The sequence below is a fragment of the Solanum dulcamara genome, chromosome 2, assembly GCF_947179165.1.
Source record: "Solanum dulcamara chromosome 2, daSolDulc1.2, whole genome shotgun sequence".
Classification (NCBI taxonomy): domain Eukaryota; kingdom Viridiplantae; phylum Streptophyta; class Magnoliopsida; order Solanales; family Solanaceae; genus Solanum; species Solanum dulcamara.
Window position 1 is genome coordinate 8672828 of NC_077238.1, and position 27252 is coordinate 8700079.

At 35.2% G+C, this 27252-nt stretch overlaps 3 protein-coding genes across 5 annotated transcripts; all 3 read left to right on the forward strand.

Annotated features, from left to right (window-relative positions):
• The first annotated feature begins 3266 nt into the window (after positions 1–3266).
• Positions 3267–6114, forward strand: LOC129879842 (uncharacterized). The gene is made up of 7 exons (XM_055953561.1): positions 3267–3512; positions 3587–3826; positions 4011–4337; positions 4494–4946; positions 5051–5191; positions 5705–5776; positions 5875–6114. The coding sequence occupies exons 1-7, from the start codon at positions 3267–3269 to the stop codon at positions 6112–6114; spliced, it is 1719 nt and encodes a 572-aa protein (XP_055809536.1).
• Positions 6115–6627, forward strand: LOC129879843 (uncharacterized mitochondrial protein AtMg00810-like). The gene has a single exon (XM_055953563.1). It carries the CDS (start codon positions 6115–6117, stop codon positions 6625–6627), a length of 513 nt encoding a protein of 170 aa, XP_055809538.1.
• A 993-nt stretch (positions 6628–7620) lies between these two features.
• Positions 7621–25600, forward strand: LOC129880226 (probable AMP deaminase). 3 transcript variants are annotated; one of them, XM_055954169.1, is made up of 21 exons: positions 7621–8197; positions 8470–8642; positions 9274–9469; positions 11993–12171; positions 12306–12357; positions 12478–12605; positions 12717–12896; positions 13005–13072; positions 13196–13368; positions 14199–14260; positions 15674–15787; positions 18410–18550; positions 21343–21495; positions 22694–22747; positions 22824–22934; positions 23771–23944; positions 24010–24090; positions 24539–24637; positions 24815–24933; positions 25095–25130; positions 25332–25600. In XM_055954169.1, exons 1-19 carry the CDS (start codon positions 7717–7719, stop codon positions 24881–24883), a joined length of 2688 nt encoding a protein of 895 aa, XP_055810144.1. In that variant the 5' UTR covers positions 7621–7716; the 3' UTR covers positions 24884–24933; positions 25095–25130; positions 25332–25600. The 3 variants fall into 3 exon arrangements, with proteins under 3 accessions (XP_055810144.1, XP_055810146.1, XP_055810143.1); XM_055954171.1 differs by having other exon boundaries at positions 13196–13338; XM_055954168.1 differs by lacking the exon at positions 25095–25130.
• The last annotated feature ends 1652 nt before the right edge of the window (positions 25601–27252 follow it).

Below are 27252 nucleotides of genomic sequence, written 5' to 3' on the forward strand. Positions count from 1 at the left end.
CTTATGAATACAAATCTAATGACTAGAAAATAAATTTTCTATAAATACAAATTTTGTGTATTAGGTAGCAAATATGTTATGAATATAATGTAATCATTTTTGTGACGGATACAAATTGTATATATTTTATAAGCTTGAATACAAACTGTGAGGGATACATATAAAATAGAATTCTCATACAACCCATTTTTTTTTAATATAAATTGAATTACAAAAATACAAAAAAATATCGAAATACAAATTAAACACTAAACAAAAATCATAATTAACGGAAATATACAAATACCTAGATATTAAAATAGTTAAAACATCCAAAAAGATACAAATCAAACCTATAAAATACCCAAAAAATCTCAAAAAATACATACCCATAAATGTAGATGCCTGATTTAGTGGGATTCTAAGAAACTCTTTTTATGGCTTTTTTCATTTTGCGAAAAAAGAAGAAGAGAAAGAATGTGACTAAGAGATATGCAAGAAAAAGAAAGGGAATATTGAGAAGAGAGAGAAATGGAATTGCTTAGAAAGAGAGAGTGAGAATGAGGGGGAGTCAAAGTAGGATCAATTTTAGGAGATAATTAAAAACATAAAATTTGCTATAAAATCAATAATACTGGTATTTAATAATTTTTTAAAACTGTGGTTATTTTCTATAAATAAGTTGAGATTTTTGCTTAGTTGCATAATTTTTTCAACTATTTACCCTTAATAGACTAATGGCCCAAACTATTTATCTTGTTACCCCATTTTTTCCATTTTAATTTCGCACATGATGTCATGCTGACATCAGCATCACTGCTATGAAATAAAATCTTTGTGATACTCCATCGATATATTGATACCATATCGGTATCATATAGGATTGAGCTTAATTATCTGTGATACTCCGTTGGTATAATGATGCTCTATCGGTATCATATAAGATTGAACTTTTTTTAAAGAAATAAAAATAAAACAATTAAGAGAAAATTATTAAAATCACAATCTCATTTATTAAACTCTAAATTAGTAAATATATTCTTTGTGATACTCCATTGGTATATTGATACCATATCGATATCATATACGACCGAGCTCAATCATTTGTGATACTCTATTGGTATATTGATGCCCTATCAATATCATATAGGGCAAGTGCTGACGTCAATATGCAAATTTTAAAATAAATTTATGTCATTTTAAAATAAACAAAAGTATAAAAGTAACGAGACATTTAAGGATAAATATTAAAAAGTATGTGTAATTTTTCCTAGTTTTTCCCCTTGGTTTTATCCTAATCGATCCAAAACCAACTACGAACACGTCCAACGAGAACAATGTTGACATAGTATTTGTGCAAAGCTGATTGGTCTTTCCATATAGTAGTCAACACCTAAGTTTGCAAAATCCTATGACAAATCTTGGCGTCCTTTAAAACAAATCCTACCAATAACAACTCTACAAGATTTGATTTGTTCCTTGTAAGTGAAAGAAAAATTACTACTAAAACAAATCCACATATATCATATATATTCCGATTGTTTTTGTCAAATTAATAAATATATAATATATATTTGTCAAAATGGTTTTTCATTAATTATTACGTATTTTAGCTCCATTAAATCACTCAATGATAATAAATTAATATATTTTTGGTAATGTGATAAGTTTTTTTTTTTAATCACTCTTTAGTTGTTAATGGGAAAGTTTGGTGAAGTGTAGTGGCATCATTTGATTTCGATATTTGGCTAAGACGTGGTCAATTGGTACTTTACTACTTTATCTATTCCTTTTAATATTAGTGGATTCCAAAATAGAGAAACATTATACTTTTAGCTTTGTCTTACCATTAAATTCCTTAAAATCGAAAAAAACAACTTTTAAAATAATTTTTAAAAACAAATTTTATAAATAACTTTTAAGTTTACTATCCACTTTCACCTACCCAATCCTCCACCCTTTGTCCATCTCATCCCACCACCCCTGAACCTCATTCCTCATCCCCCACTCCTTGATCATCTCATCCACGCCACCTCTAAACCTCATTCCACATCCACCAATCGTCTCATTCCCCGCCACACTCGAACTCATTTTTCCATCTTATCTTTATAGTAATTTGTGATGAAGTAGGAGCTCTGACTTGACTAGTTAGTTAGAAGGTTGTTATTTATTTGTTGTAACTAATGGTTAGTTGTAACTAATATGTGGTTAGTCAATTAGTTAAATATCTAGTGTATAGCTGTCAAGATAGGCACAAATTAGCTCCTGTATATATAGTGAAGAATGGGAACATTCTAGATCCATCTTCACAATTGCAGTTATTTAATTTTCTCTCTAATGGCAGAATGTCTTCCATAGCTAATTCATCTTCTCCTCTTTTTTTCTGTCTTTTGTTTATCGCTATTAGACTCTGTTTTCTTCATGCTATTAGAGCTTGTGGCCATTGATATGGTCTAGATCGAGCTGCTTAAAGATCGAAATTATCGAAATCAATGAGAGGAACAATGACGGATGTTCTAGATAATAAGCTGCCAAAGAAGCTGAGTCATAATCATCAATTGCATCTGAATGCGAAAGATACTTCCGGAGTGGTATTGATTTCTATTCAATTAACAAGATCTGAGAATTACTCAATCTGGAGTCGTTCGATGTGAATCGCCATACTTGGACGCAACAAGCTGGGATTCATCAATGGAACATGTAAGAAGGCTAATTTTGGTACAAACTTGATAGATCTATGGGAATGATGCAATGCGATAGTTCTAGTTGCTAAGTGAAATTGTGTATTCTTCTGATGCAAGCTCTGTATGAAATGATCTGAAAAAGCATTTTGATAAGGTTGATGGCTCCAGGATCTTCCAGCTGCACAGAGAAATTGCAACCACAACTCAAGGTACAAGTAACATTTCTGAGTATTTTATAAAGTTACGTTTACTGAGGGCTGAGTTTGATAGCTTAGCTCCTTTTCCTGGATGCAATTGCGAGAAATCACGCGATTTTGAGGAGTTTATGAAGAGACAAAAGTTGTTGTAATTTTTAATGGGAATGAATGAATCATATGAACAATCTCGGAGTCAAATTTTGATGTTAGTTCCACTTCCATCTATTAACCAAGCCTATTCTATGATGATTGAACGGGAAAGTCAAAGAGTTATAGTTAATGTAACTGGATCATCTATGAATGGGAAAATAACAGCTCTCATGACAAGCCGAGAAGAAAATTTCAATAGATTCAAGAAAAATATGAATGTGCAATGTGATTATTGCAAGTTGAAGGTCATTTAAAGATGGATTGCTATAGGTTGCATGGTTATCCTCCAGATTACAAATTTAAAAGGAAATCAGGCAATACCAACACTCCTCATACACGTGATGGAGTACCTAGAAATAATAGATACCAAATAAGAAGAGAAGAACCTAGAGGAAAAGCATATAATGTGAAGGAAGATGTTTCTAAACTGCCAGAAGGAACCAAAGGCAGAACACCTGACTATGAGGTTAAAGAGGAGCAACTCTGCCTCATAATTCTTAGGGTAATTATAATCAGTTGATGAAGTTGATAGAAGATCTTTATTACTGTAATCGATTAATGCAATTTTTGGACAAGGAACAACAAGGGGAAACCTTCTCAACAAGCATGGGAAAATTGCCAGTTGCAGAACCTCCTAATATGGAAGGTAACATCCTTGCATCCAATGTAATTGTAAATGAGGAATTAGGTATTGTTTCGGTATCTTGTGTAAAAGATAAAAAGGAGGAATGGATAGTAGACAGTGGAGCTACAAATCATATGATGTCTAATAAAGAGTTGTTGCAAGAAGAACATACTATTATTAGTGATAAACAGGTTCATCTACCTAATGGTGAAGTAGTAAATGTAACTCATACTGGTAGTTGTGAAATAATGGATGGCCAAACTATAAGTAATGTGTTATATATACTTGACTTTAGATATAACCTATTGTCAATCACCAAGATAACAGGGAATTATGTTGTTCAGTCAATTTTTCCCTGAATTTTGCATATTCCAGGACCTCTCAAGTGGGAAGGGATTGGAGATTGATAGAGAAAAGGAAGGTCTTTATTTGTTGAAGCACAAAATAAAAGGAACACAAGACAAGCAGCAGCTGGTCAGAGGATTGATTGCTACAAAGAATCCAGTAGACATTATGCTGTGGCACAGAAGAATGGGTCATGCCTCTGTTGGTGCAATGCAAAAGCTACTAGATATTGATCATAGTGATTGCAAACAAGTTTTAGATAAGTGTGAACTATTTCCTCTTGCTAAACACACTCGAATGCCTTTTCTTGTTAGTAACATCAAGTCTTCTACTATTTTTGATTTGATGCATTTGGATGTATGAGATCTTTTTCATGTTCAAACTATTGTTGGATATAGATTGTTTTTTATTATTGTTGATGATCATTCACGCATGACTTGGATATATTTGCTCAAACTTAAAAGTGATGTTATAGTAGTGCTTTGAAACTTTATACAACTGATTCAAACTCAGTTCAATAAGACCATTAAGATATTCAGGACAGACAATGGATCTGAGTTTGTTAATTTTGAATGTGTACAATTATTTCTGGACAATGGTATAGTGCATCAAAGAAGCTGTGTTTACACTCCTCAACAAAATGGAGTCATTGAGAGAAAGCATAGATACATTTTGGAGTTGGCCAGGGCAATCAGATTTCAAGGAGCTCTTCCTTTGAAGTTTTGGAGACATTGTGTTTTAGGGATTGTTTACATGATGAATAAATTACCTTCAGTTGCCTTAAAAGGCAAAACACCATTTGAGGTATTTCATGGTTACAGAGGCTCTATTAATCATCTAAGAACTTTAGGATGCTTGTGCTATGCCAAGAGGTTGCCTTCAGGTGATAAATTTGAAGCAAGAGCTGTGTCTACAGTTCATATGGGGTATTCTTTAGTGACTAAGGGTTATGTCCTATACAGCTTGGTTACTCACTCTTTTTTCTTATCCAGAGATGTGCTTTTCAAAAAAGATATTTTTCCCTTTAGGACGCAGACACACTGGTCCTATCTTTCTAACTACCTCTACAGATCCTTTTATGTCTGAGCATGCTCATTTCCCTGATGAGGCCACCTACTGATCCAGCCTTCTTTAATTCTCCTCCTGATGAAGGAACTACTATTAGTGCAGTTCCTGCTGATCCTGTTGTACCTACCATTGAAGTACCAACTGTTAGAACTTCTTTCAGATAAAGAAAGCAGCCTACTTGGATGACATATTATGTTTTTAACAGTGTTGCAACAACAGCTCCATATCCCCTTTCTCATGTGTTGAGTCATGCTAATCTATCTCCTTCATATCAGCAGTACTTAACTGCTTTCTCTTGTATTACTGAACCAAAATCCTATCATGAAGCTTGTTCAGATCCACATTGGATCCAAGCTATGAAGGAAGAGATTTAGGCCCTTGAAGACAATCATACTTGGAAGTTAGTCCCTCTGCCTCCAGGTAAACATCCTATTGGTTGTAGATGGGTTTACAAAGTGAAATTCAAAGCTGATGGTTAAATTGAAAAATATAAGGCAAGACTGATTGCAAAAGGCTATAACCAAAGGGAAGGCCTTGACTACTTGGATACTTTTTCTCCTGTTGTGAAGATTGACATAGTGCGAAGTGTGTTATCCATAACAACTGCTTCTGCTTGGCACATTCAATAAATGGATGTGTATAATGCCTTTTTACAGGGTGATTTATATGATGAGGTGTACATGTCCCTGCCTGAGGGATTTTCTAGCCAGGGGGAGTCACAAGGCTTAGTGTATAGGATAGTCAAATTCCTATATGGCCTTAAACAAACAGCAGATAGTGGAATGTGAAGCTTACTGATGCTTTGCTTACTTTTGGTTTTGTCTAGAGTGGCCTAGATCATTCATTATTCATCAAGAGAAAGCATGGAAAAATTGTGGTGATTCTGGTATATGTTGATGATATGCTGATAGTTGGCAATGATTTGGTACTGATTGAACAAACCAAGAAAGAACTGCATGCTAAGTTCAAGATCAAAGATCTTGGAACTCTGAAGTACTTCCTAGGAATTGAGTTCAGTAGATCAGAAAAGGGAATATTGATGAACCAAAGAAAGTATGCTTTGTAAATGATTGAAGAAGTGGGTCTAACTGGAGCTAAACCATCATGGACACCACTGGATACCGATATTAAGTTGACAACCACAGAACTGGATAAAGCAACAGGAACAACAAATGATCCAATATTGGAGGACATAAGACCATATCAGAGGTTAATTAGAAGATTACTATACCTAACACTAACTGGGCCAGATATTTTTTTTACAGTTCAAACCTTGAGTCAATTTTTACAGAAGCCAAAAAGATCTCATATGGAAGCAACATTGAAGATAGTAAGATACATAAAGAGGAAGCTTGTTATGGGAAATTTGATGAGTAGCAGAAATAAGAATAAGTTGACAGGATACTGTGATGCTGATTGGGCATCATGCCCAAATATTAAAAGATCAATTACAGGATTCTTGATCAAACATGGTGAATCCTTGATTTCTTGGAAGTCAAAGAAGCAAACAACCATCTCAAGAAGCTTAGCAGAATTAGAGTACAGGAGCATGGCTTTCACTGTTTCTGAAATAATATGAATTGTTGGACTATATAAAAAATTAGGTGAAGAGTTGGAAATGCCAGTGGGGCTTTTTTGTGACAGTAAAGCTGCACTACAGATAACAGCAAATCTAATATATCATGAGAGAACAAAACACATAGAAATAGATTGCCATTGCATTAGAGAAAAGATTTAAAAGGGACTGATCAAGCCATTATTTTTAAGTACACATGAACAACAAGCATATATAATGACAAAGGGTTATATAGGTCACAACATGAGTATCTTGTTTTCAAGCTGGGAGTATTAGATATTTTTGTACCTACCAACTTGAGGAGGAGTGATGAAGTAGGAGCTGTGACTTGACTAGTTAGTTAGAAGGTTATTATTTGTTTGTTGTAACTAATTAGTGGTTAGTCAATTAGTTAAATATCTAGTGTACAACTGTCAAAATAGGCACAAATTAACTCATGTATATATAGTGAAGAATGGAAACATTCTAGATCCATCTTCACAATTGCAGTTATTCAATTTTCTCTCTAATGGCATAATGTCTCCCATAGCTAATTCATCTTCTTCTCTTCTTCTTCTGTCTTTTGTTTATCGCTATTAGACTCTGTTTTCTTCAATTTGCTAGATTGTATATACTTTTTTTAGAATAATATTTTTATATATAACGTATTAAACACCCAAAAATAAATAAAAAATTACTTCTTCTTTTTTAATTGATATGACATATTTAAATTTCAAGAGTCAAATAATTTAATTTTTAATTGCCAATTCATGACATAAAATTTTTAAAAATAAAATTTATATATTTGAAATTCATGTAAAAAAGTTCTATAAATTATAATAAATAACCATTTAAAATATTTAAAAAATAAAAAAAATTATTATAATTTTTTTTATTTAAATCTCAAAATTCGAATGATACGAGAAAAGGACCTTTTTTCAAATTTTTTCTAGAAAGAACATTTTGTTTGCGGCCAATCGGGGGTTTACACAAAATTAGGACTTACAATAAAGCCAGGGTTAACTTGACTTAAACCTCATGAACTGAAACCCTATAAAACCCCAAAACGCTTATCACTCCCACAAATTCTCATTTCCTTGCTGAACAACAAAAATGGAGCCATGGTTATCTCCATCAACTTCTCAAATGCAACTCGCCGTAGCAGCACTCTTTGGAGCTTCCGTAATGGCTATCTCCGCCTTCTACCTTCACAAACGAAGCGTCGACGAAGTTCTCGAACGCCTCATCAAGCTCCGTCGGAAACGTCGACACAGTTTCCCTACTTCCGATTCCGAACCCGAAGATTTTGATTTCAATGAAGATGAGATTGAGAACGTTAACACTAGGAATGTTTACAGCTGTAACTTATCGACTTCGATTGATAATATTGATGATGATTATGATGATAATGATAATAATGTGTTGGGAAGTTACAGAGTTTCGTCGTCAATGCCTAATGTTCGTGTTTCAAATGAGTGGATGAATGAGGATTCGAGTTTTGATCGGACTGTTAAGAAACTATTGTCGAATTCCGTGGAGAAGCTCAATTCGATTCCTTCAAGTTCATCGTCTCCTCCAAACAAAAGCAAGAGTGGTACGTGCTTTTTCGAGTTTTTGAATTTATTTACTTTTTACTCTTATATACTTGAGCTTGTGTGAGTTTGCCTTGAATTGCATTTCCTAAGCCAGGATAAGGTTGATAGTCAGCATAAGACTAGTTATTTTTTGATGGAACTTTTTACAATCATCACAGTACATAATTTTTTGAGGATATGCTTGGAATGAGATGGATTGAGACAGGTCATATTTCAGGTGAAGATAGATTTGTGAGATATTCATTCTATATTCCAATTTGTCATATTTCAGGAGAAGAAAGAGTTGTGAGTAGCTTGAATCCGACGATGCGAGTGGAGTCTGTTGGGAAGCCAATGACTCCGAAACTTTCAGGTGATTCTGCATTTGAAAGTGCTGGCAACTCTAATGAGGACAAAGGCGAGTTTGCTGTTGCTGCAGAGGATGTCGTTTTCTCCTACGAAAATGTAAAATTTTGAACTGGATGCTCAAATGTAAATTCTGACCAGACTTTACCATTTTTATGTACATATATGCATATCTAAATATAATCTCATCTAACATTCTCGTCCTTACGCCCAATGCTTTTTTGACGTTTACATATTTAATTACTGACATTTAATGTTGATTAATAAAGCCTGAAGTTCTAGGTATATGAATGTGAAGTTACACTTTACTGGATTTATAGGAGTACACTTCACTGGATGAGAATTGTTTTATATATTTGCTAAAAGAATACTAGAGGAAGAGAAAGAAAAGACTGCATATGATATATGTCATCCTGACCAAATTCCTATCTGCTTACAATCAACCTAGCATTCTCTCAAATTTCTCAAAGCTTCTGAACATTTTACTTATTATATCTTCCTGCCGTGGATATTTTGATTCACTCATCTCGATTGATCAAATGTTAAAATGTATGTCATTAGTTTCACCAACATTGGTGATTGTTTTATTCAGCTTATTGACTTAAGATAGTTCAGCTGCATCTGATTGATATCCTCCACCAGCCACTATGGTTTTGAGAATAGTACAATTAGATATATATAAACTGAAATTGCTCATTAAGTTACTTCTTTTGCTCCCATTACTTTGTAGGATATCGGTCCAACTGAAGAAGAATTTTCCATCTCTGCCTTGACTGAAAGTCATATTCATCTTCAGCATAAAACAGCCGCACCTGAGGCAAGATCTAACATAGATCATGATGTTAGAGAGGTAGACAAACCATCTATGCATGTTGTGGAAAATGATCCCAGTTTCTTCAACAACATTTTGCCAGCTACAACACACGGTATTCTCATCTTCTTGTTCTCTATGGGTTTTGGTTGACTATGTCCTCTAGCAAGTGTTGCTTTTGAATTTCTCATAATAAATTATTTTCCTTGATAATGTAACAAGCGTGATTATTCAATGCACAACATCATTGTCGCAACCCAATAATCCATGACCACACCTACACGCTGCAACTCCTTGTCGAGCGAACAGTCCTTTAACATCATACACGCATTCATAAACATAGAAGCCAACGCTATTATATTATCCAACAACAGTAGTGTAATGGCCAACACCATAATCTGGTCTCAAATACATATCTAAACAACTAAGGTCAAAGCCCATCAACTGGCTTAGGAGTATCTAAAAGTACAAGTGGGTCATAACCCGACAACCTGAAATAGAAAGGACAACCTGAAGATATCCTAGGTATCATAGAACGATAATGGTTGGTTCACCACTGGAACAACTATCAAGTCTTGATTATGTCAACCACGTAGCCCACTGGTACTTGATTATGTCTTTGAAACAAAAGAAGGGATGAGCGGTGAGACCTATGTCCCACCACCAAAAGGGCCGTGGCAAGACTTTACAAAATAGTGAATTATACAATGCATAGCTAATTTGCATCATATAGTATAATAACATTATACATTGAAAGTCACAAATCATTCTAGTCATGTCAGGTAACATCAAACGCTAATATAACAATTAACATCATGAACTGAAATGAGCACTGCAGGGGTACATATAAAAAATGCATCAAAGGCGTGCCACTCCCAAAGGATCCTCCATGGTTAGTGACGCATGAGGGAGGATCCTGCCCGCACACAATGGAGCCATTTATCTATCATACTAAAATACTGATCTCAAGCCAAGTAATAAACATGCCCAATGACTATGTTAGAAATTGGAACCATGTATTAGAGATGCTCAATGGTCATATAGGCATATACAATGTGAATGAATAACTGAACTGTGGCATGTGACCCCCCATAGTCATAACATATAATTCAAATAATCACTCATATGCTTATACTTTAAGGACAAAACCCCTTTAGAAGTCAAATCTTAACTTAACTCTGTCAAATACCTAGACCCAATATGTTTATGGATTGCGAGTAATCCATTGAGTCCAAATATATGATTATATTTCAATTCGGAGTAAGTGGTTCAAAGCCTTAATTTTCGAGTTTAGGAATTTAGGAGTCGGTTAGTTTCTGGTTAGAGAGGAGTTGTTCATGTAATAAAACTAACATAACTTTATACATTGTCAAGGAAATTGGGCATTTAGAAGAAGGAAGAGATGTAGGGAATGAGATGTTGCTCCTCTAGCACTTATGTGGATCATATGGAGAGAGAGGAATAAAAGAGCTTTTGTGGGAGTAGAGAAAGACTTTGTACACTTGAGGAATAACCTATTTTTCCATATTTCTTTTTGGTATACCCATAGGATTCCTACATGTATGTATGAGCGGGTGTTATTTGTAGAAGAAAACCATGTCTTCATGTAAGGTTTTCTATTTTTGGTATACTTATTGTACACAGGCAAACTTTTACCCTTTTCTAATGAAATTTATTACTTCATCACAAAAGATAATTGATCCCCACATAGAATCTAGCATAAGTTATACAATGTGTGTCTGGTTTTTTCCCCACATAAAACATAACATTGGTGTTAGAATATTTGGTTCATGTTTTTCTTTTCCGCATAACTTATACACATAATTTATACATGTATGAGGAAATTTATATATGATTTATGCAAGGTAGAAGATGGAATAACTGACCTTGCATAACTAATTCCTGCATTACGAATGACCCCTTAGAGCTCAATACCACCACCCATTAATCCTCTTGATTTGGATGTAAAAATCCACACATAATCATGTAATGAACTCTAAAAATGAATTAGAATTGCTACCTTTGGCTAATTAGTGATTCCCTCTTTTAGAATAACTCAAACTCGTAGCTCAGGACTCCAATTTGTGAAGAAAAGTTGTCTGTCCCGTCATTCTTAATAACATACCAGGGTTTCTGTGATCGCGGAACCCCTGCTGCTATTCTGAATCCAGATGAGCAGGGCTCTTGTCGCCATCACAGTTCCTGCTTTACGATTGTGGATGAGGCTCTCTAAGCCAAGGTCTTACATTGCGAACACGAAGTTGTCAATCCTACATCCGTGATTCCTCAGACTCCTCTTTTCCGTGTTTGCAGCCTTGTTCTCTGTGATCGCGGTTGCACCAGGTCTAATCCTAAGCTGTTCCGAACAAGCCCGAACTCCCTCGGGACTCATACCAACAAGTCATGAACATTTAGGCAACATACAAACACATTTTGTTACATGGTTGGAACACAGAAACATAAACAGAGGGAATGGTGGGGTAGTTACGATGTATTCTCATGCAATATTATGTGGTAAATTAATGAGGGACGTGTCCACAACAATTAGTGAGATCTCTCAAAGTTAAGAGAGTCTGTGTTATCGTGATCTTATTCATACTTAATATAATTCTTTCAATCACTGTCATTTTTCCTGCAGATCCTTTAAATGTTGAGGAGGAAGAAGTACTGAAGTTTATCCGTGAATGTTTAGATTTACGAGAGAAGTATGTTTACAGGGAAGAAATTGCTCCATGGATGAAAGAGACTAAAAATGAATCAAAAGGGTCAGATAGGAAACATGATCCATTTAGCTTTGGCCAATTTGAAGCAACTTCTGTGAGTTGTGATCCTCAACTCATTTATGACCATAAAGAGTTTGATTTTTAGATTGCCGTATTCTCAGTATCTCAAAGTATGGATGTTGTCTCAAGCTCAATTTCTAATAATTATGCTTCTTGGATTGCACACAGCACCATTTTAAGATGGAAGACGGAGTTGTACGTGTTTATGCTAGTGAAAACGGTAAGTTTGGTTTCAAAAGTGAAGCACATTTGATTGGATGTAGTAGTCTGACATTGTTTCATCATTAACTTTCGTCTGCTGTCCTCATGGGATCTTCATGTCCTACCTTGCATATTGTAGATACGGAAGAGCTGTTCCCTGTTGCTAGCGCAACAACATTTTTCACTGATATGCACCATGTCCTCAAAGTAATGGCTGTAGGAAATGTTCGTTCTTACTGTCATCATCGTTTGCGATTTCTCGAAGAGGTGACGGGTTTGGCAATTCTCTTTAATTTCCCCCCTTTGTCCAATTTTCTTGATATTGTACCACTTGTTAATTCTCTAATTTTTTCATAGCATTTACTTGATATTGTACAGAAATTTCGCCTCCATTTGCTAGTAAATGCTGACCGTGAATTTCTGGCTCAAAAAAGTGCACCTCATCGGGATTTCTACAATATCAGAAAGGTTGATACCCATGTGCATCATTCTGCTTGCATGAATCAGAAGCATCTTCTGCGGTTCATCAAGTCAAAACTGAGAAAAGAACCTGACGAGGTAGGAAAATTATTGCTTCCAGGGAATATGCTTTCACTTGCAGATTTCTGTGTGTATATAGGCATGCCTATTCTTTTGGTCTTAATCACAGGAGTCTTCGCAAAACAGGTAGTGATATTTCGGGATGGGCAGTATCTTACACTGAAGGAAGTCTTTGAGAGTTTGGACTTGACAGGGTTTGCATCAACCTTTCCCCTTCTCTCTTTCGTTCTTCTGCATAAGTTCTAATATTCTGCTATCTGCGCCCAGGGTGTGAGGTCTGCTATTTATTCTCTCTCTTCTAAGCACTTTATTTGCAGGTATGACATGAATGTTGATCTATTGGACGTACATGCTGATAAGAGTACATTTCACCGGTTTGACAAATTCAATCTCAAATATAATCCTTGCGGACAAAGCAGACTCAGAGAAATATTTCTAAAGCAAGACAACCTTATCCAAGGTGTGTTCCTTGAAAACACAACTTTTAATAGTGAATTACCTATCCTACAGATTTTTCATTTGACATCATAGCAAAATTTCTAACTTATTTTCTTCAATTTTATCTTAAAACTCCTGTAACACAACTGTCATAAAGCGTATGTTATGAATTTTATTTGGTTTCCATTGAACATATCCTGCAGTGGTTAACTTTAGTTTTGGTTCAATTAAAAATCTCTGCAGTGAGGAATTTTATTTGGAACCTCCATCAAGGCAACTGTTACCATACTGTTAACACTGCACTTTCTTTTTTGTGGACAGTTGCTTGATGTCACCTTCTAATAATTCTTTCGGATATTCACCAAAAAGGAAAAAAAAAACAGAAAACAGAAAACAGAAGCAGCTAAATATGAAAATATACTTAATTGCATGAAAATATGCATATGTTGTATCTGCTTCCCTTTTGTATGTGAACATATTTTCTACTCCCGATGTCACAAACACATATGATATATAAAATTGATGGATAGTGTGTAAGGACCAACATAATAGGTTCAGAACAGTAGGGATAATAAACTCACTAGGAGAACCAATTCATTTCTTGCTAGCTTTGCTTGAAGTGGGGGTACTTGGGTTGAGCGGATAATGATGTATATGGCACCTTGTCATGTTTGTATGTCCTTGTGGAGTCTCACCTTCTTATATATCTGTGGGGATATCCTGACCAATGTCAAGTGTACTTGGTTTGCTCCATGTTAGTGCTGTATACCGTTGCTGACAGTTTGTCACTTATAAATCTGTTGCTGTTGCATATGCTTCTTAGATGTGGTTTTGGTTACTATAAAATATATTTCTGCGTTTTCAAAATATTGTCTTATTCAGGACGCTTCTTGGCTGAAGTCACTAAGGAAGTCTTGCAAGATCTTGAAGCAAGCAAATACCAGGTGCAACAACATACCTTAATCAGTAATGTGACGACTTGAGCATGTGCAACTCATTTTTCCTAACATGAAATATGTCTATTCATATATGAAAAATATGTGTATTTTCTTAAAAGCAATTTTTGACTTTACCTTCAGTCAGTTCGGTACATATTATATCAATTAGGAACTGAAACAAATAGCCAAAACCTTTAGTTCAAAGCCAAACTGAACATAATACCATTTTACTCATTCAGTTGTTGCCCCAGTTTTCCTGAAATTACTGAACAATGATAACTCTACTTACTTCTTGATAAATAGAATAATGATACATTGAATGCTGTGAGACTACTAAAAGTCTTTTCTTTGCTTGACCTTGTATATGGAAGAGCTTACTGTCATTGATTTTGAAAGGATACTGCCAATTGTCAATATCATTGCTCTGATTATCTTGATTTGAACTTGACTAAGAGCATGCCATTTGCAAGAGCCCAAACTGTCGCAATTATGCCTCTTTGAAGTGTGATTCCCACATCTAACAACAACTTGTTGAACGGATTGGATGACCAAACTTGAAAACAAGTTGGCTGTCAAAGTTAAATTAGGATAATTAACTAGGGACAGGGAGAATTTGACACAAATGGCTTCTTTTCTGGAATGCCTATGATTCAACTGTTGTTTGCAAATATATGACTTCTGCTGACTAACTATTTGCTCCAATCTTTATCTCTTTGCCATAACAAGCGGTTCATGAGAAATTGGTTCTGTTATCAAAGTCTAATTTTGTTGCTGTACTCAGAAGCACCAGATTCATAATTGTCAATCTGTTGATGTGCAAGTTCTTGTTTATCCGGGAATTTTCCTGGAGCTTCATGCTGATTGGAAATTATTGTTTGCTTTTTGTGATTATAAAAATCTTTAGGTTTTGTTTGTATTTAAGATCTTTTGATAATGGGGTGTTCAGGGTACCTTCTACCTCGCACAAGTACCAAATAACTCTATCCACCAAGGTTTAGAAATATGAATAGAAAAACCACGTAAGTACTACTTTTTTTTCCTCATCTACTGGGGTATGAGTTGCGGCCTCTCATGGTCCATCCCAGTTTCATTGACCACTAGGAACACGCTTAGATACTTGTTTATATCTTATAATTGCTTGCTGCATGTGACTGTAGTTCTTGCAACTTGTGAGAATGCCGTTTGATTGGCTTAGGCAGTTTATAGACCTCAAGAGTGAAAATTGCTATTAATAGGACCTATGGGTACTTAATAATACTTTAAGATATAACATGTAGTTATCACATTAGCATTTGTCTCCAGGTTTTTTATTCTAGGGTCTGATTGTTAATATACACCTTATTTGCGGATTACTTCTTTCATAGTTCAGTATGGGGATAATTTGCCGTAATAATGTATGACATAATCCTTTCTTTTCAGTTGGCTGAATACAGAATCTCCATCTATGGAAGGAAGCAAAGTGAATGGGATACACTCGCTAGCTGGTTTGTGAACAATGAACTTTATAGCCAAAATGCAGTATGGTTGATTCAGGTGGGTATTATGCTGATCATGTAATATTCATGTAAATTACGTAAGCCCTTCTTTTCATTTTATATTCTAGTATTTGATTGGATGTGGAGCTTAAGATGTTGACTTTTTATTCTACTAGCAGTAGTGGAAGAAAATATTGAAGTAATGGGTGAATATTGAATACTTATTTTATAGTGAAAATATTAGTTCTGTTGTAAACAAGTGGATGTTCATAGGACCCATTGTTACTGTAGATAAATAGTATTTTCACTGCAGCTCACGCGTTTTGTTACTGTAGATCGATCGTTTTTTCAACAACTTTTGCCTATAAAAAGGCATCGCATCTGCAATACGAGAACACACAGATAAATATTACTACTCTACTTTCTTGTTCTGTCATATGATTTCTCTCTCTCCCTTCCTCTTCCTTTATTATACTTTCTTTTCTTTGCTATCTATATATTATTATTATTATTATTATTATTACGAAAACACACAGATAAATATTACTGCTCGTTGTTGTTGTTGTTGTTAGAACAATATTATTGACCATAAATTATGAGTTCGACACCTTTGAAGTTAGGTCACTATCTACTTTATCGAATATGATGTCTTTAACCGTAAATTCAAACTTTCTTGACTTGCCCCTCATTACCATGACAATTTAATTTCAGAAGCTTCTTCTTTTAGGATACATCACTTTCCACTATTGGCCATTCTTCTCCACTTCCATTACCAAGTGTAGCTGGCTGAGTATTGTGGTCGGAATAGGCTTGTGTTCTCTGTTATTGTGGTGCATGTTTATCGTTATCACAGGAGTATTTGGTGATTCTCTTCCGTTTCTGGCCTACTGCTACCACATGAAAAAGAGATTGATGGCTGGAGAATATATTGTAAGCGTGATAGCACCCTATTGCTACTCTGTTAACTTGGTTTGCTTTTCTTTTGGGCTACTGCCCTTACCACCTTTATCACCTACACAAATCAGTGTTATCAAAGGCCAAAAGCACAAAAAAGCTCTAAGGTCTGTTGGGGCTTTAAGCGCAAAGCGCAAATCAAGTGTGGGCTTTAATGAAAAAAGGCGCAAAGGGACAAAAATATTACCAATATATATGTTTAGTCCAAGACTAATAATTATAAACATGAATGACAAATATATGACCAAAGAAGTTGAAAAAACGACTATGATAAAGTGAAATATCAATTGTTTAGTGTCACTTCTTCAGAAGAGGCTCATTGGCTAGAAAAAGTTTGCCTTAGAACCTTGATGATGACACTGAAGTGCACATAAAACGAGGCGAAGCGCTCAACACGTTTTGAGCCTCGCTTCGGGGCTTAAGCGCGCTTAAAGCGTGCCTTTGACTACACTGACACAAATATAAAAATTACATGAGGTTTACACATTTCTAAAAAATTAGACAACCCTTAGCTACAAATACTTGCATAAACATGTATAGGACCTCCCATCACTTTTTCTTTCCTATTTTGCCTTGCCGACACATTGTTCTCCATATCACTGCCAGACCCATCCCTTGCTTTGAAGACACTCCTATTTGTTACACATTTCTATTCTCAGTTTCAAATATAGAAATGTGTTAGGTGGGTGGGGCATGTTCTAGAAGTTTTAAGGAATTGATATTTTCTTAAAGTATAAGCTATTTTTGAAGTGCTTAAGTGGAGGACCCAATGGTTGATGCTGGTAGCATGGTAATGGTGACAGTCTAATTGAGAGCATGGTTTGCTTAGTATTTGGTGTCGGTTTGAATGGTTCAGATATGATGTTGGAATATTTAGGAATTTGCTTGATAAAGTGAGCACCAAAATAGACGTGAAATGCTGAATGAGACAAACTTTCCCTTCCCTCACACGGGAATGTGGGTGAGGGAAAGAGGAAGAGATAAGGAGGAAAGTAAGCAGATGTTTGGAGGAGAAATGATGGGGCTGCTGCTCTGTTATCTTTCCTTGGGTCTTTTGATTTCTATGTATATATATGTTGAAAAAATTGTTAAATATGTACAAATAATAGATTCTGAACCCAATAAATATGACAAAGGTGGTAAAATTACAAATTTGAACCCATAAAATTTAAATCCTAGATCCGCCTTTGGCTACAGGGTTTATATGGTCTGTAAATTTATTTGCAGTTGTGACTGAGAATATGTGATCAGTTGTCTATGGAGAAGTGACAGGTAGAATTTTCGATCCTCTCCGAGTATCAAGTTGCACGTGAACTTATTCCATAACCAAGGAAGATGGTGTTGATAGATAATTTCATCTGGAACTGTTCCCTCGTGTTTATTTCAATTCCTTTTGAAACTCTCTTATATTTGGAGACTGCGGGTGAAGAGTATGTTGATTCCACGCATTTGTCCAGCTGACTCCTATGTACTTGTCAACTACTAATGTTTTCAAATCCAATCCTTGAAGTAGCCTGTCCAAAATACTCCACTCTGTGTTTTTATGCACCGGACATGGCCCCTGTACTTCAAGTTTACGTCTTAGTGCAGCAATTTCTAAGTTTTACTTGAATGTAATAGTTAATCACAAAGTCAGTTCTCCTAGTTAATTTAGATCCTTTCAGTGATTATGTCAGTATATTTACTTATGGATATATGATGCATTTCTCACTTTTACACTTTGCAGCTCCCTCGGTTATACAATGTGTACAGGAGTATGGGAACTGTCACGTCCTTCCAGAATATTCTAGATAATGTGTTCATTCCACTATTTGAGGTCACAGTTGATCCAAAGTCTCATCCTCATTTGCATCTGTTCTTAATGCAGGTTACGTTTCCTTTCTGATCTTTTATAGTTATGTTGTTTACCCTAAACACCAAAGCTATATTTTGAGATTTTCTGATTTCTCTTTTATATTCTGTCAATTCAAATTTTGTGTGGCCAATAAACAGCATTTCCTTTGCCCCTCATTTTTTACTTTTATCTATAATTTTTTGGTTCTTATCTGCTACAAATTGTTTTCCATGAAGTTTGTCCAAGATAACATCTGATATGAACCTGCAAGAAACCCATAAGGGTTTAATGCAACCTTACAATATGAATCTTGGGAAAGAGAATTTTTAACGAGTGCAGCTATGGAAGTACATATATGTATTTTTGGTTGTCCTATATGAATTATGTGGTTCTCTGTGATTTCTATGTCTTGGGATAACTACATGCATCTCATGTGCCCAAATGTATGGCAATTGCTTGTTTAACAGTGAAAATGCATTGGTAAAATGCTTAGTTTAAGATAGCCATGTCATCATCCATGATGCATCAATTAGTATAATTACTATTGAGTCCTTTAGAGATGGTCTAAAAACTACTCCCGACTTTCACTTGACACTTTCTTTTACGGAGGTCGACAATGTTTAACAGTCCTATAAATAGGATGCATTGTTGGTCGATCAAGTAATTCAAACTTAGATTACATGTTGTTCCTGTCTAACAAAGATTACATGTTGTTCCTGTCTAACAAACTTTTCAGAAACTTCTACATCTAATTGCCTGTGTTGTCTTCTAGGACATCCACCCTTAAGTAAAATAAGCTTGTAATTGCTGTCTGGAGTCTGTGACGTACTTTAAGACCATATTTTGTTTTGAGCATTCTGGATGTATTCCGGTTTACTATTAGTTCTTGTGATTTAGTGATATGTTGTGGCTGGGGAACTTGATAAAGCTCAGGAACTATTTACTGACATGATCGTCAATGGGCAGTTGCCCAATGTGTTTACTTACAATGCCATGATTCGTGGGCTCTGTATGACTGAGAAATTTGATGAGGCTGCAATGTATTTTAAAAAACCGAAGCGCTAAAAAGTTGATTTAATTGATTTGGTTTAACGATTGACTAAACGACTTAATTGGTTTTCTTTTTAAAAATAAAAATAGAACTGTGAACACTCCCACTGCCAACTAATGCTAACAGAAACATTGAATAAATCTTTTTGTGTATTTTGATTTTAATGTTTGGATAGTCTCTCATGCCTCGCAATTGGGCAAAGGTTTTATATAGTGTCCAAACTAAATGTGTGAAATAAAGGATCTATTACCATTTCCCTACACTGTTTTCAATTGGACGGAACGTTTTTGCGTCAAAGCTCACTTCAATGCCATTATTTTGTAATTTCTTTTACCTCTTTCATTGACAATATAATTAAATGAGATACTTTAAAACATCCATCCAACCTCACTTAGATTGACACTTTGTAACCAAGAAGTTCTCCCCTAATTCTGATACAAATCATACGCAAGGTGTGAGTAGAAGAGCTAGATATTATATTGATCCTTTTCCTCCTTAGCTGCTTTAGGCAAAAGGTTCATCCTTTGAGTTTAGAAATTCTTTGGAGCACAGAATGTATGACAAGTAATATTAGATGTTGATAATTGGCTGATATCTCAGGTCGCACAGTTCCCTCAGCGATAGTGTTTGTCATACATTTCATTACGTCCTGGCAGTTCTTGTTGCTGAGTCTTCCTTCAAGGGATATGAAAGAAGATAACATCATCCCCATTGATGCATCTTATTGGATTTCTTCTCCTGATACTGTTTTTCATTCATCATTCCGCTGTAACTAAAGTTGCAATTCGTTTGGAATAAGCTTAGATCCCTTTGGAGTCTACTTTCACTTTTCTGAGGGCAATTATCCAATGTCAGCGAGGTGCAGCCTGCTATGTGCTTATGGTTGTACAATGCCTATCAATATTTGCCTCTATGCCTCTATAGACACAGGGTATTCGCTATGTGTTATGATAAATAGATTGATATTCTCAGATAACCGAAAGTTCTACTGATGGACAAATTCGTCAAGTTTTATCGGAGATAGACCAATATCATGTTGTTATTTGGGTTTTTAGTTTACTTATGAACCTATCAGATGTGAGGCTAAATGCTGGCTACTACCTCCGTCCCATATTAGATGGGCACTTCTAACTTTACACGGTGATTAAGAAATCATTAATACATTGGAAGACTTTACCATTTTGCTCTTTGTTTATATCAATGCAATATACATAGAGTATAGAAATAGCTAGTATTGGAAATTGTTTACATTCAAAAGGCCATATTAATTGTAGGGGTAAAATAGAAAAAAAATAATTAATTGTATCTTGATTTAGTAAGTGATCAAGTAATATGGGACAAACATTTTTAGTAAGATGCCCATCTAATATGGGACGGAGGTAGTAGCTATTAAGTGCCAGTATTTGCCAACTCTGAGTGGGGCCCCTGAAACTTTGAGGCCTGGCTATTCTGAAAGCATTATCCCTAGTCATCTTAAATTATTAATCAGTCCTCTTTTCGACAATAATTATTATTATAGGTACCATTTCTTTGAGTTTCAGTAGTTTTCTAATTTTAGGAAGCAAGTTGAATCTACTTGAATTTTAAATGTCTATATCTTCTTTTGTGTAGATTATTCTGTCTAATGAAGGCCATCCTTTTCTATGTTTCTTGTTATTCACTGCTAGAATGCCATCATACATGAACCAATTTATTCAATACATTCTGTGCATGCATAGCATTAGAAATTTTTAGCCAATTGAAGTAACCTAAAGTTCTATTATTTTGGTGATAGGTAGTAGGTTTTGACATGGTAGATGATGAAAGTAAACCAGAGAGACGTCCTACCAAGCACATGCCGAAGCCCGATGAATGGACAAATCAGTTCAATCCAGCATTTTCTTATTATGCTTATTACTGTTATGCAAACTTGTATACACTCAACAAGGTCAGTGGTGCTTCACGATCCCAAATATTAGCAGTACTTACATCTGCAATGACCTCATCAAATTTTGTCCTCTTTTGCTGCCTAATTTTGTTCCAAAAAAATTTATCTATAGCAGTGCGTGGTTTAATTGAAGTACCATATAATCAAAAGTCGGAACTGAAGAAAGTGACTGTCCTAGTGATGACGATAGAGCATATGCAGATTCAATCTATTGAATAAATTTTGTCAATACCAAAACCTCTTCTTGTTGAAAACTCAAGAAATAAGTGAGAAATTCGAATCCAACTTGGTTACATTTAGTGAATGCATGTACAGAACATTTCTATACCCAGATGGTCACTCTATGTTACCTGCATACTTTGTCCTTTTTTATTATCCTCTTTTTCTTTTCATCTCTTTTCTCATTCTTCTTTTTCTCTGTTTCAAATTTGTCCATGAGCAAACTATTCTATGTTATTCGTTCCTTCCCAATTAAAAAAAAATAAATGTTCAAGATGTCACGGGTTAGAATCCTGCCGCTGACCAAAGCTTGATATTTAAGTGGAGAAGGGTAGTAGAGAGGCGATCAATTATCCACCGGGTTTTTAACCGTGGCCAGTCACCCTCAGGGATTTCTTGGTTATCAAAAAAAAAAAAAAGAATAATGTTGTCATTAAATTGATAGTGCAAGAAGTGTTTATATAATTTTATTTTCTGGACAGTGTCATGGTAAAGAATTTCAATCACGTTCTTTGAAATTAAAGTTGGTTGTTCAGTAACTTAACAAAGACTAGGAGTTTATGTCAAGCTCATAATGGGCTACCTAATGAAAATACCAGTGGCCGAGAGCCTTGAGGCTTTCTATGCTTCAATATTACATGCATTGAAGTGTCCCCCACATGAGTTCTACAAGAATTTTACTGCCCACACCCACGGAATCCGTTTGTGTGCAACAATTCCCTTAACAATCTTATCTAGAAGCTCAAAAATAAATGACTCCACTTTTGAAGGAAATGCTTACAACTTTCTCATGTGATGTTTATCAACCTTTATAGAATTTATTTTTGCTAGCATACATTGAGCTTCTTCCTGTCTACCGTCGCCCTTTTTTTTTCCGTGTAATGTAGAGGACATCTTTTCTAAAAGATTGTGTGGACTGTTGTCTTTCTTTCCAGAGCAAGATTATATCTTATGTACTTATTATATCTTATGTCCTTAGCTTCGCGAATCAAAAGGGTTGCCAACAATCAGATTAAGACCACACTGTGGGGAGGTTGGTGTTCGCTTCAGCTGTTCTTTTAATTAGCTACATACAAGTGCCCCAAATTTATGTTCTCAAGTTCATGCAGGCGGGTGATGTTGATCATTTAGCTGCCGGATTTCTTTTATGTCATAACATTTCTCATGGAATCAACTTGCGGAAGACCCCTGTACTGCATTATCTTTACTATCTTGCTCAGGTACTTCTCCTTATTACCTTTACCTCATTAACTGATATATGCAGTGAGCTTTGTTTAGATCTATTTTTGAATTCCTGCAATTATATGACATTTCTAAATCATTTAGGGTGGTCTAAGGAAGATTGTATTACAACTGCATACAGTGGAAGGGCTGTAATGACCTATTGGATGCTTGTTGAAGCTCTAATATGATTAAATTATAAAATTTAGAGGGTGTAAAAGAGGAATTCACACACTGGATTGAGAAACCTCACGAGGAAAAAGGATAAGAAAAACGTATGGGCAATTAACTACTAGTAATGTATACAAGCTGTCAATCAATGTGTCAAATTATATAAGAGTAAGCAAGTTTATCCATAGACATTGAAATAGAAAATGTTTCTCTAGAATGGCTCCTAACTGTTCTTGTTGTATTGCATGTTCACCTTGTTACACATTCCTCAGAAGTTCTGCATCTAGCTTTGGACTGGAACCTATCTTCATCTTATTTCTCTACTTTTTTGAACAAATCTAATAATTTTTTTATTGATATACACTAAAGATGGCAGTAGGTGTGCAATTCAACTACATTTTATTTATTCAGTACGCAGCGTGTTTTATATGTACAATTAACTTCCCATAAATTTGGTCCATCTGATGATTTGATTTATTATCATGTTATATTTGTAATGTTGAGCTATGCAGAGATGCAATCATATTTTACTACAGAATGTGCCTTTTGAAGTCGTCCTTCTATTTATATATAATGCCGCCCCCCCCCCCCCCCCCCCTTTTTTTTCTTCTTCTTTTTCCCTGTCTATTCACTTTATTGTCGCTGTCTCTGTAAAACTATTCAGGTTGGACTGGCAATGTCTCCCCTGAGCAATAATTCACTTTTCCTTGACTACAATCGGAACCCATTCCTTATGTTCTTCCACCGTGGCATGAACGTCTCACTCTCTACCGATGATCCCTTGCAAATCCACTTGACAAAAGAGCCCCTCGTGGAAGAATACAGTGTTGCAGCTAAGGTCAGTCCATTTATTTTAACTTCAGTAAAATATCAACATGTCCTTAACCAACTTATATATTTCAGGTATGGAAGCTGAGTTCTTGTGACCTTTGTGAGATAGCTAGGAATTCAGTCTATCAGTCAGGATTCAATCATGCAGACAAGGTGAGCGATTACAGCATTTAGGCCTGATTTATATGCAACTCTCTTAGAAATCTTGTGTGTGGCCTAGGTAATGTTTCTTTAGCTGGAAAATCACAAATTTACTGGTAATTATAACTTTGTAGCCATGGTTTCTCATAATTCTGGTACTTGGGACTTTTTTGTTTGTGAACTTCTACAGTGGTATTGATAACTTCATTTTGTTTCCACTTGTGTCAAATCTCACATCTCTGAGAAATATGTTTATTATTTACCTAGCCCAGAACCAGAAGTTGAGGATGATTGAAATTAAAGTAACATAGACTTAAGAGGTTAATGGAAGCGCTTGAGATGCAACTTACTGCATCCTAACATATGATGAAAAGAGGTTTAGGTTATTCATGGTCAAGGAGTATTCTAGAGAGCACTTTGTAACCCCAATGCTAATTACTTCCTATGGTAAATGTTGCAGATGCATTGGCTAGGCAATAAATACTATAAGAGAAGCCCTCAAGGAAACGATATTCACAAAACAAATGTACCCAATACAAGGATTTCCTTCAGACATGAGGTAAGTTTTGCTTTTGATCCCTTTTGTGTTTTCTCCTGCTAAGATGATAACTTCCAAGATGATTGTGTTCTTGGAACTCTAACAGTTGCTCCTATAGAAAATCAGAGTAACTAATAGCTCCATATTCTGTACTATAGCAATAATATAATGTCTAAAATGATGCCTGATGTACTACAGACATGGAAGGAAGAGATGCAGTATGTTTACAGAGGAAAAACAATCCTTCCTGAAGATGTAGAACATTGATCAAAATGGTATCAACAATCTGTATCTCACTCGGGCACATCATGATTCAGGTATCATCCTTGTTCTTCACAGACTGTTCCGAAATAGAATGACGAGTAGTGTCAGGGGCGTATGCACATGGAGGGGAGTGGGTTCACATGCACCCATCCTCTCCGCCTTAACCCATATATAACACTGCTATTTTTCTAATTGAGTTCTTAAATTTGTATAGGTGAACCCATGAACAAGTGAGCACTTTAGTGTATTGGTAAGTATGTACAAATAATGTGGTGCACGACCTGTAGTTTGGAGGTTCGAATCCCTTTGTCCACATTAATATTTTTAATTAATATAACTAATAAGTGCTCCTTTTAATAATGGTACCCCATGTTCTTGAAATCCTGGATATGCCTCTGAGTAGTGTGTGTGTGAGTGAGGCGTTGATCCCTGTTTTCATTTGCTTTCACAGATATCCAGAAATGAGGCTCCTGAATTGGCGAGGTTTAAGAACAGGGAAGACGTGGTTCCATTAAATACTGCTGGTTAATTTATGCCTCGGTGGAAGCATGTTTGCTTTTACGGGTCTGCTTACCATCAATTTAGTGCCTTCATTTCTAATTCTATGAAATCTTCACTTGGAGATTTAGGCAAAATCAAAAGAATGTAACTGACTCAATGCTGCAATACTCTTGTAGTAACACCAGGTTTATACTAGCTGAAGCAACATTTACCCAATAATGCTCAACCATTATGCTTTTGTTATCTGTCATTGTAGTATTTAGCATCCACATCGCGTTAATTTGAGTTACAATGTCAGTGCAAGTATTGTTAGAAGTTGGGATCACTAATTAAAGAAATTATGAAAAAAGAAAACTAAGTCGGAGAAATTTGGAAAGACAATAAATAATTAAAAAAGGACAATACCATGACAGTAGGATACATCTGTATAATATCTATCTTTTTTCCTTTCATTAACATCTACCAAGAAATTAATGTCTCTGTACCAAGCTCCAAAATAAAAGTATGTTTCCAAAAGGAAATTATACTGTGATTAACTGGTTAAAAATTGAAAGAATCATTGCCAAGTGGCTAAAAACGGGTGATTAAAAAAGAATGGGTAATTTGTGATTTACTGCTCATATGGCCTGCTGGTTGATAAAATAATAATAATAAGGGATAATACATCAAAAAAATTTCAAACTTGGCAGCATATCTTATTTAAGTACTTTAACTATATGAGTGTTTAAATGCCCCTCTTAACAATTTTAAAATAAATTAAATATCATCCTGAGATCATAAAATCACTCTCATCTACCACATCATCGACATATAAGCACCACATCACTACCATATCAGCACCACGCCATTAATTTTATTTATTTATTTTTATTTATTCTTTAACACTTCTTAAATTAATTTATCCTAATTAATTAATAATTATTGTGAAATAAACTAAATTTCTCTAAATAAAATGGAGGAAATAAAGGAGATACAGAGCAGAGTAAAACTCACGTATGTATATTTCTCTATGTTTTCATTCATAACACATTGCCTATATTTATAGGCACAGAAAGAAGACATTACCAAGTGGGTAAGTTGCCCACTTACTAGTGGGCCCCACATCCATAAAATAAAATCAAATTGACACCCGCTAATCAAGTGGACAATCCACTTGTTTCGTAACACTTCCCCTTGGATGTCCACGTGTAATGTGTCGCAATTTTTTTTTTTACAAGAAATAATATACACAGGTATTCTGATTTTGTGTGTCGTTAAAACTTTACTAGGAAAAACCCAGTAAAAAAAACCTAATAAAGGAAAAACAGTACACACATCTGATAATACACCTTGATTGCTGCCTCATTAAAAATCTTGTTAGGAAAATCCAGTGGGACAAAACCTAGACTAAGGAAAAAAGAGTGCAACGCGTATTATATTCCCCCTGATAAAGACATCATTTAATATCTCAAAGATGACGCATTCCAATCTTATATCTCAATTTCTCAAAGGTTGAAGTGGGCAATGCCTTGGTAAACATATCTGCTAAATTATCACTTGAGCGGATTTGTTGAACATCTATGTCACCTTTCTTTTGAAGATCATGGGTAAAGAAGAATTTTGGTGAAATATGTTTGGTTCTGTCTCTTTTGATGTATCATCCCTTTAATTAAGCTATACATGCACCATTATCTTCATACAATATCGTTGGAACGTCTCTTTTTAAAGAAAGACCACATGTTTCTTGAATGTGTTGAGTTATTGATCTTAACCAAACACATTCCCGACTTGCTTCATGAATGACTATTATCTCTGCATGATTTGAAGAAGTGGCAACCATAGTTTGCTTTGTTGAACGCCATGATATAGTTGTACCACTACAAGAAAATAAA

Bases quoted from the DNA above. Each gene is read 5' to 3' on its own strand.
- LOC129879842 (XM_055953561.1), top strand. From the start codon at position 3,267: ATGGATTGCTATAGGTTGCATGGTTATCCTCCAGATTACAAATTTAAA. The intron at 4,338-4,493 runs GTATGAGATCTT...ATTCAAACTCAG, and splicing joins TTGATTTGATGCATTTGGAT to TTCAATAAGACCATTAAGAT. The intron at 4,947-5,050 runs GTTACTCACTCT...CTACCTCTACAG, and splicing joins GTTATGTCCTATACAGCTTG to ATCCTTTTATGTCTGAGCAT.
- LOC129879843 (XM_055953563.1), top strand. From the start codon at position 6,115: ATGATTGAAGAAGTGGGTCTAACTGGAGCTAAACCATCATGGACACCA.
- LOC129880226 (XM_055954169.1), top strand. From the start codon at position 7,717: ATGGAGCCATGGTTATCTCCATCAACTTCTCAAATGCAACTCGCCGTA. The intron at 9,470-11,992 runs GTATTCTCATCT...TTTTTCCTGCAG, and splicing joins TTTGCCAGCTACAACACACG to ATCCTTTAAATGTTGAGGAG. The intron at 15,788-18,409 runs GTGGGTATTATG...TACACTTTGCAG, and splicing joins ATGCAGTATGGTTGATTCAG to CTCCCTCGGTTATACAATGT.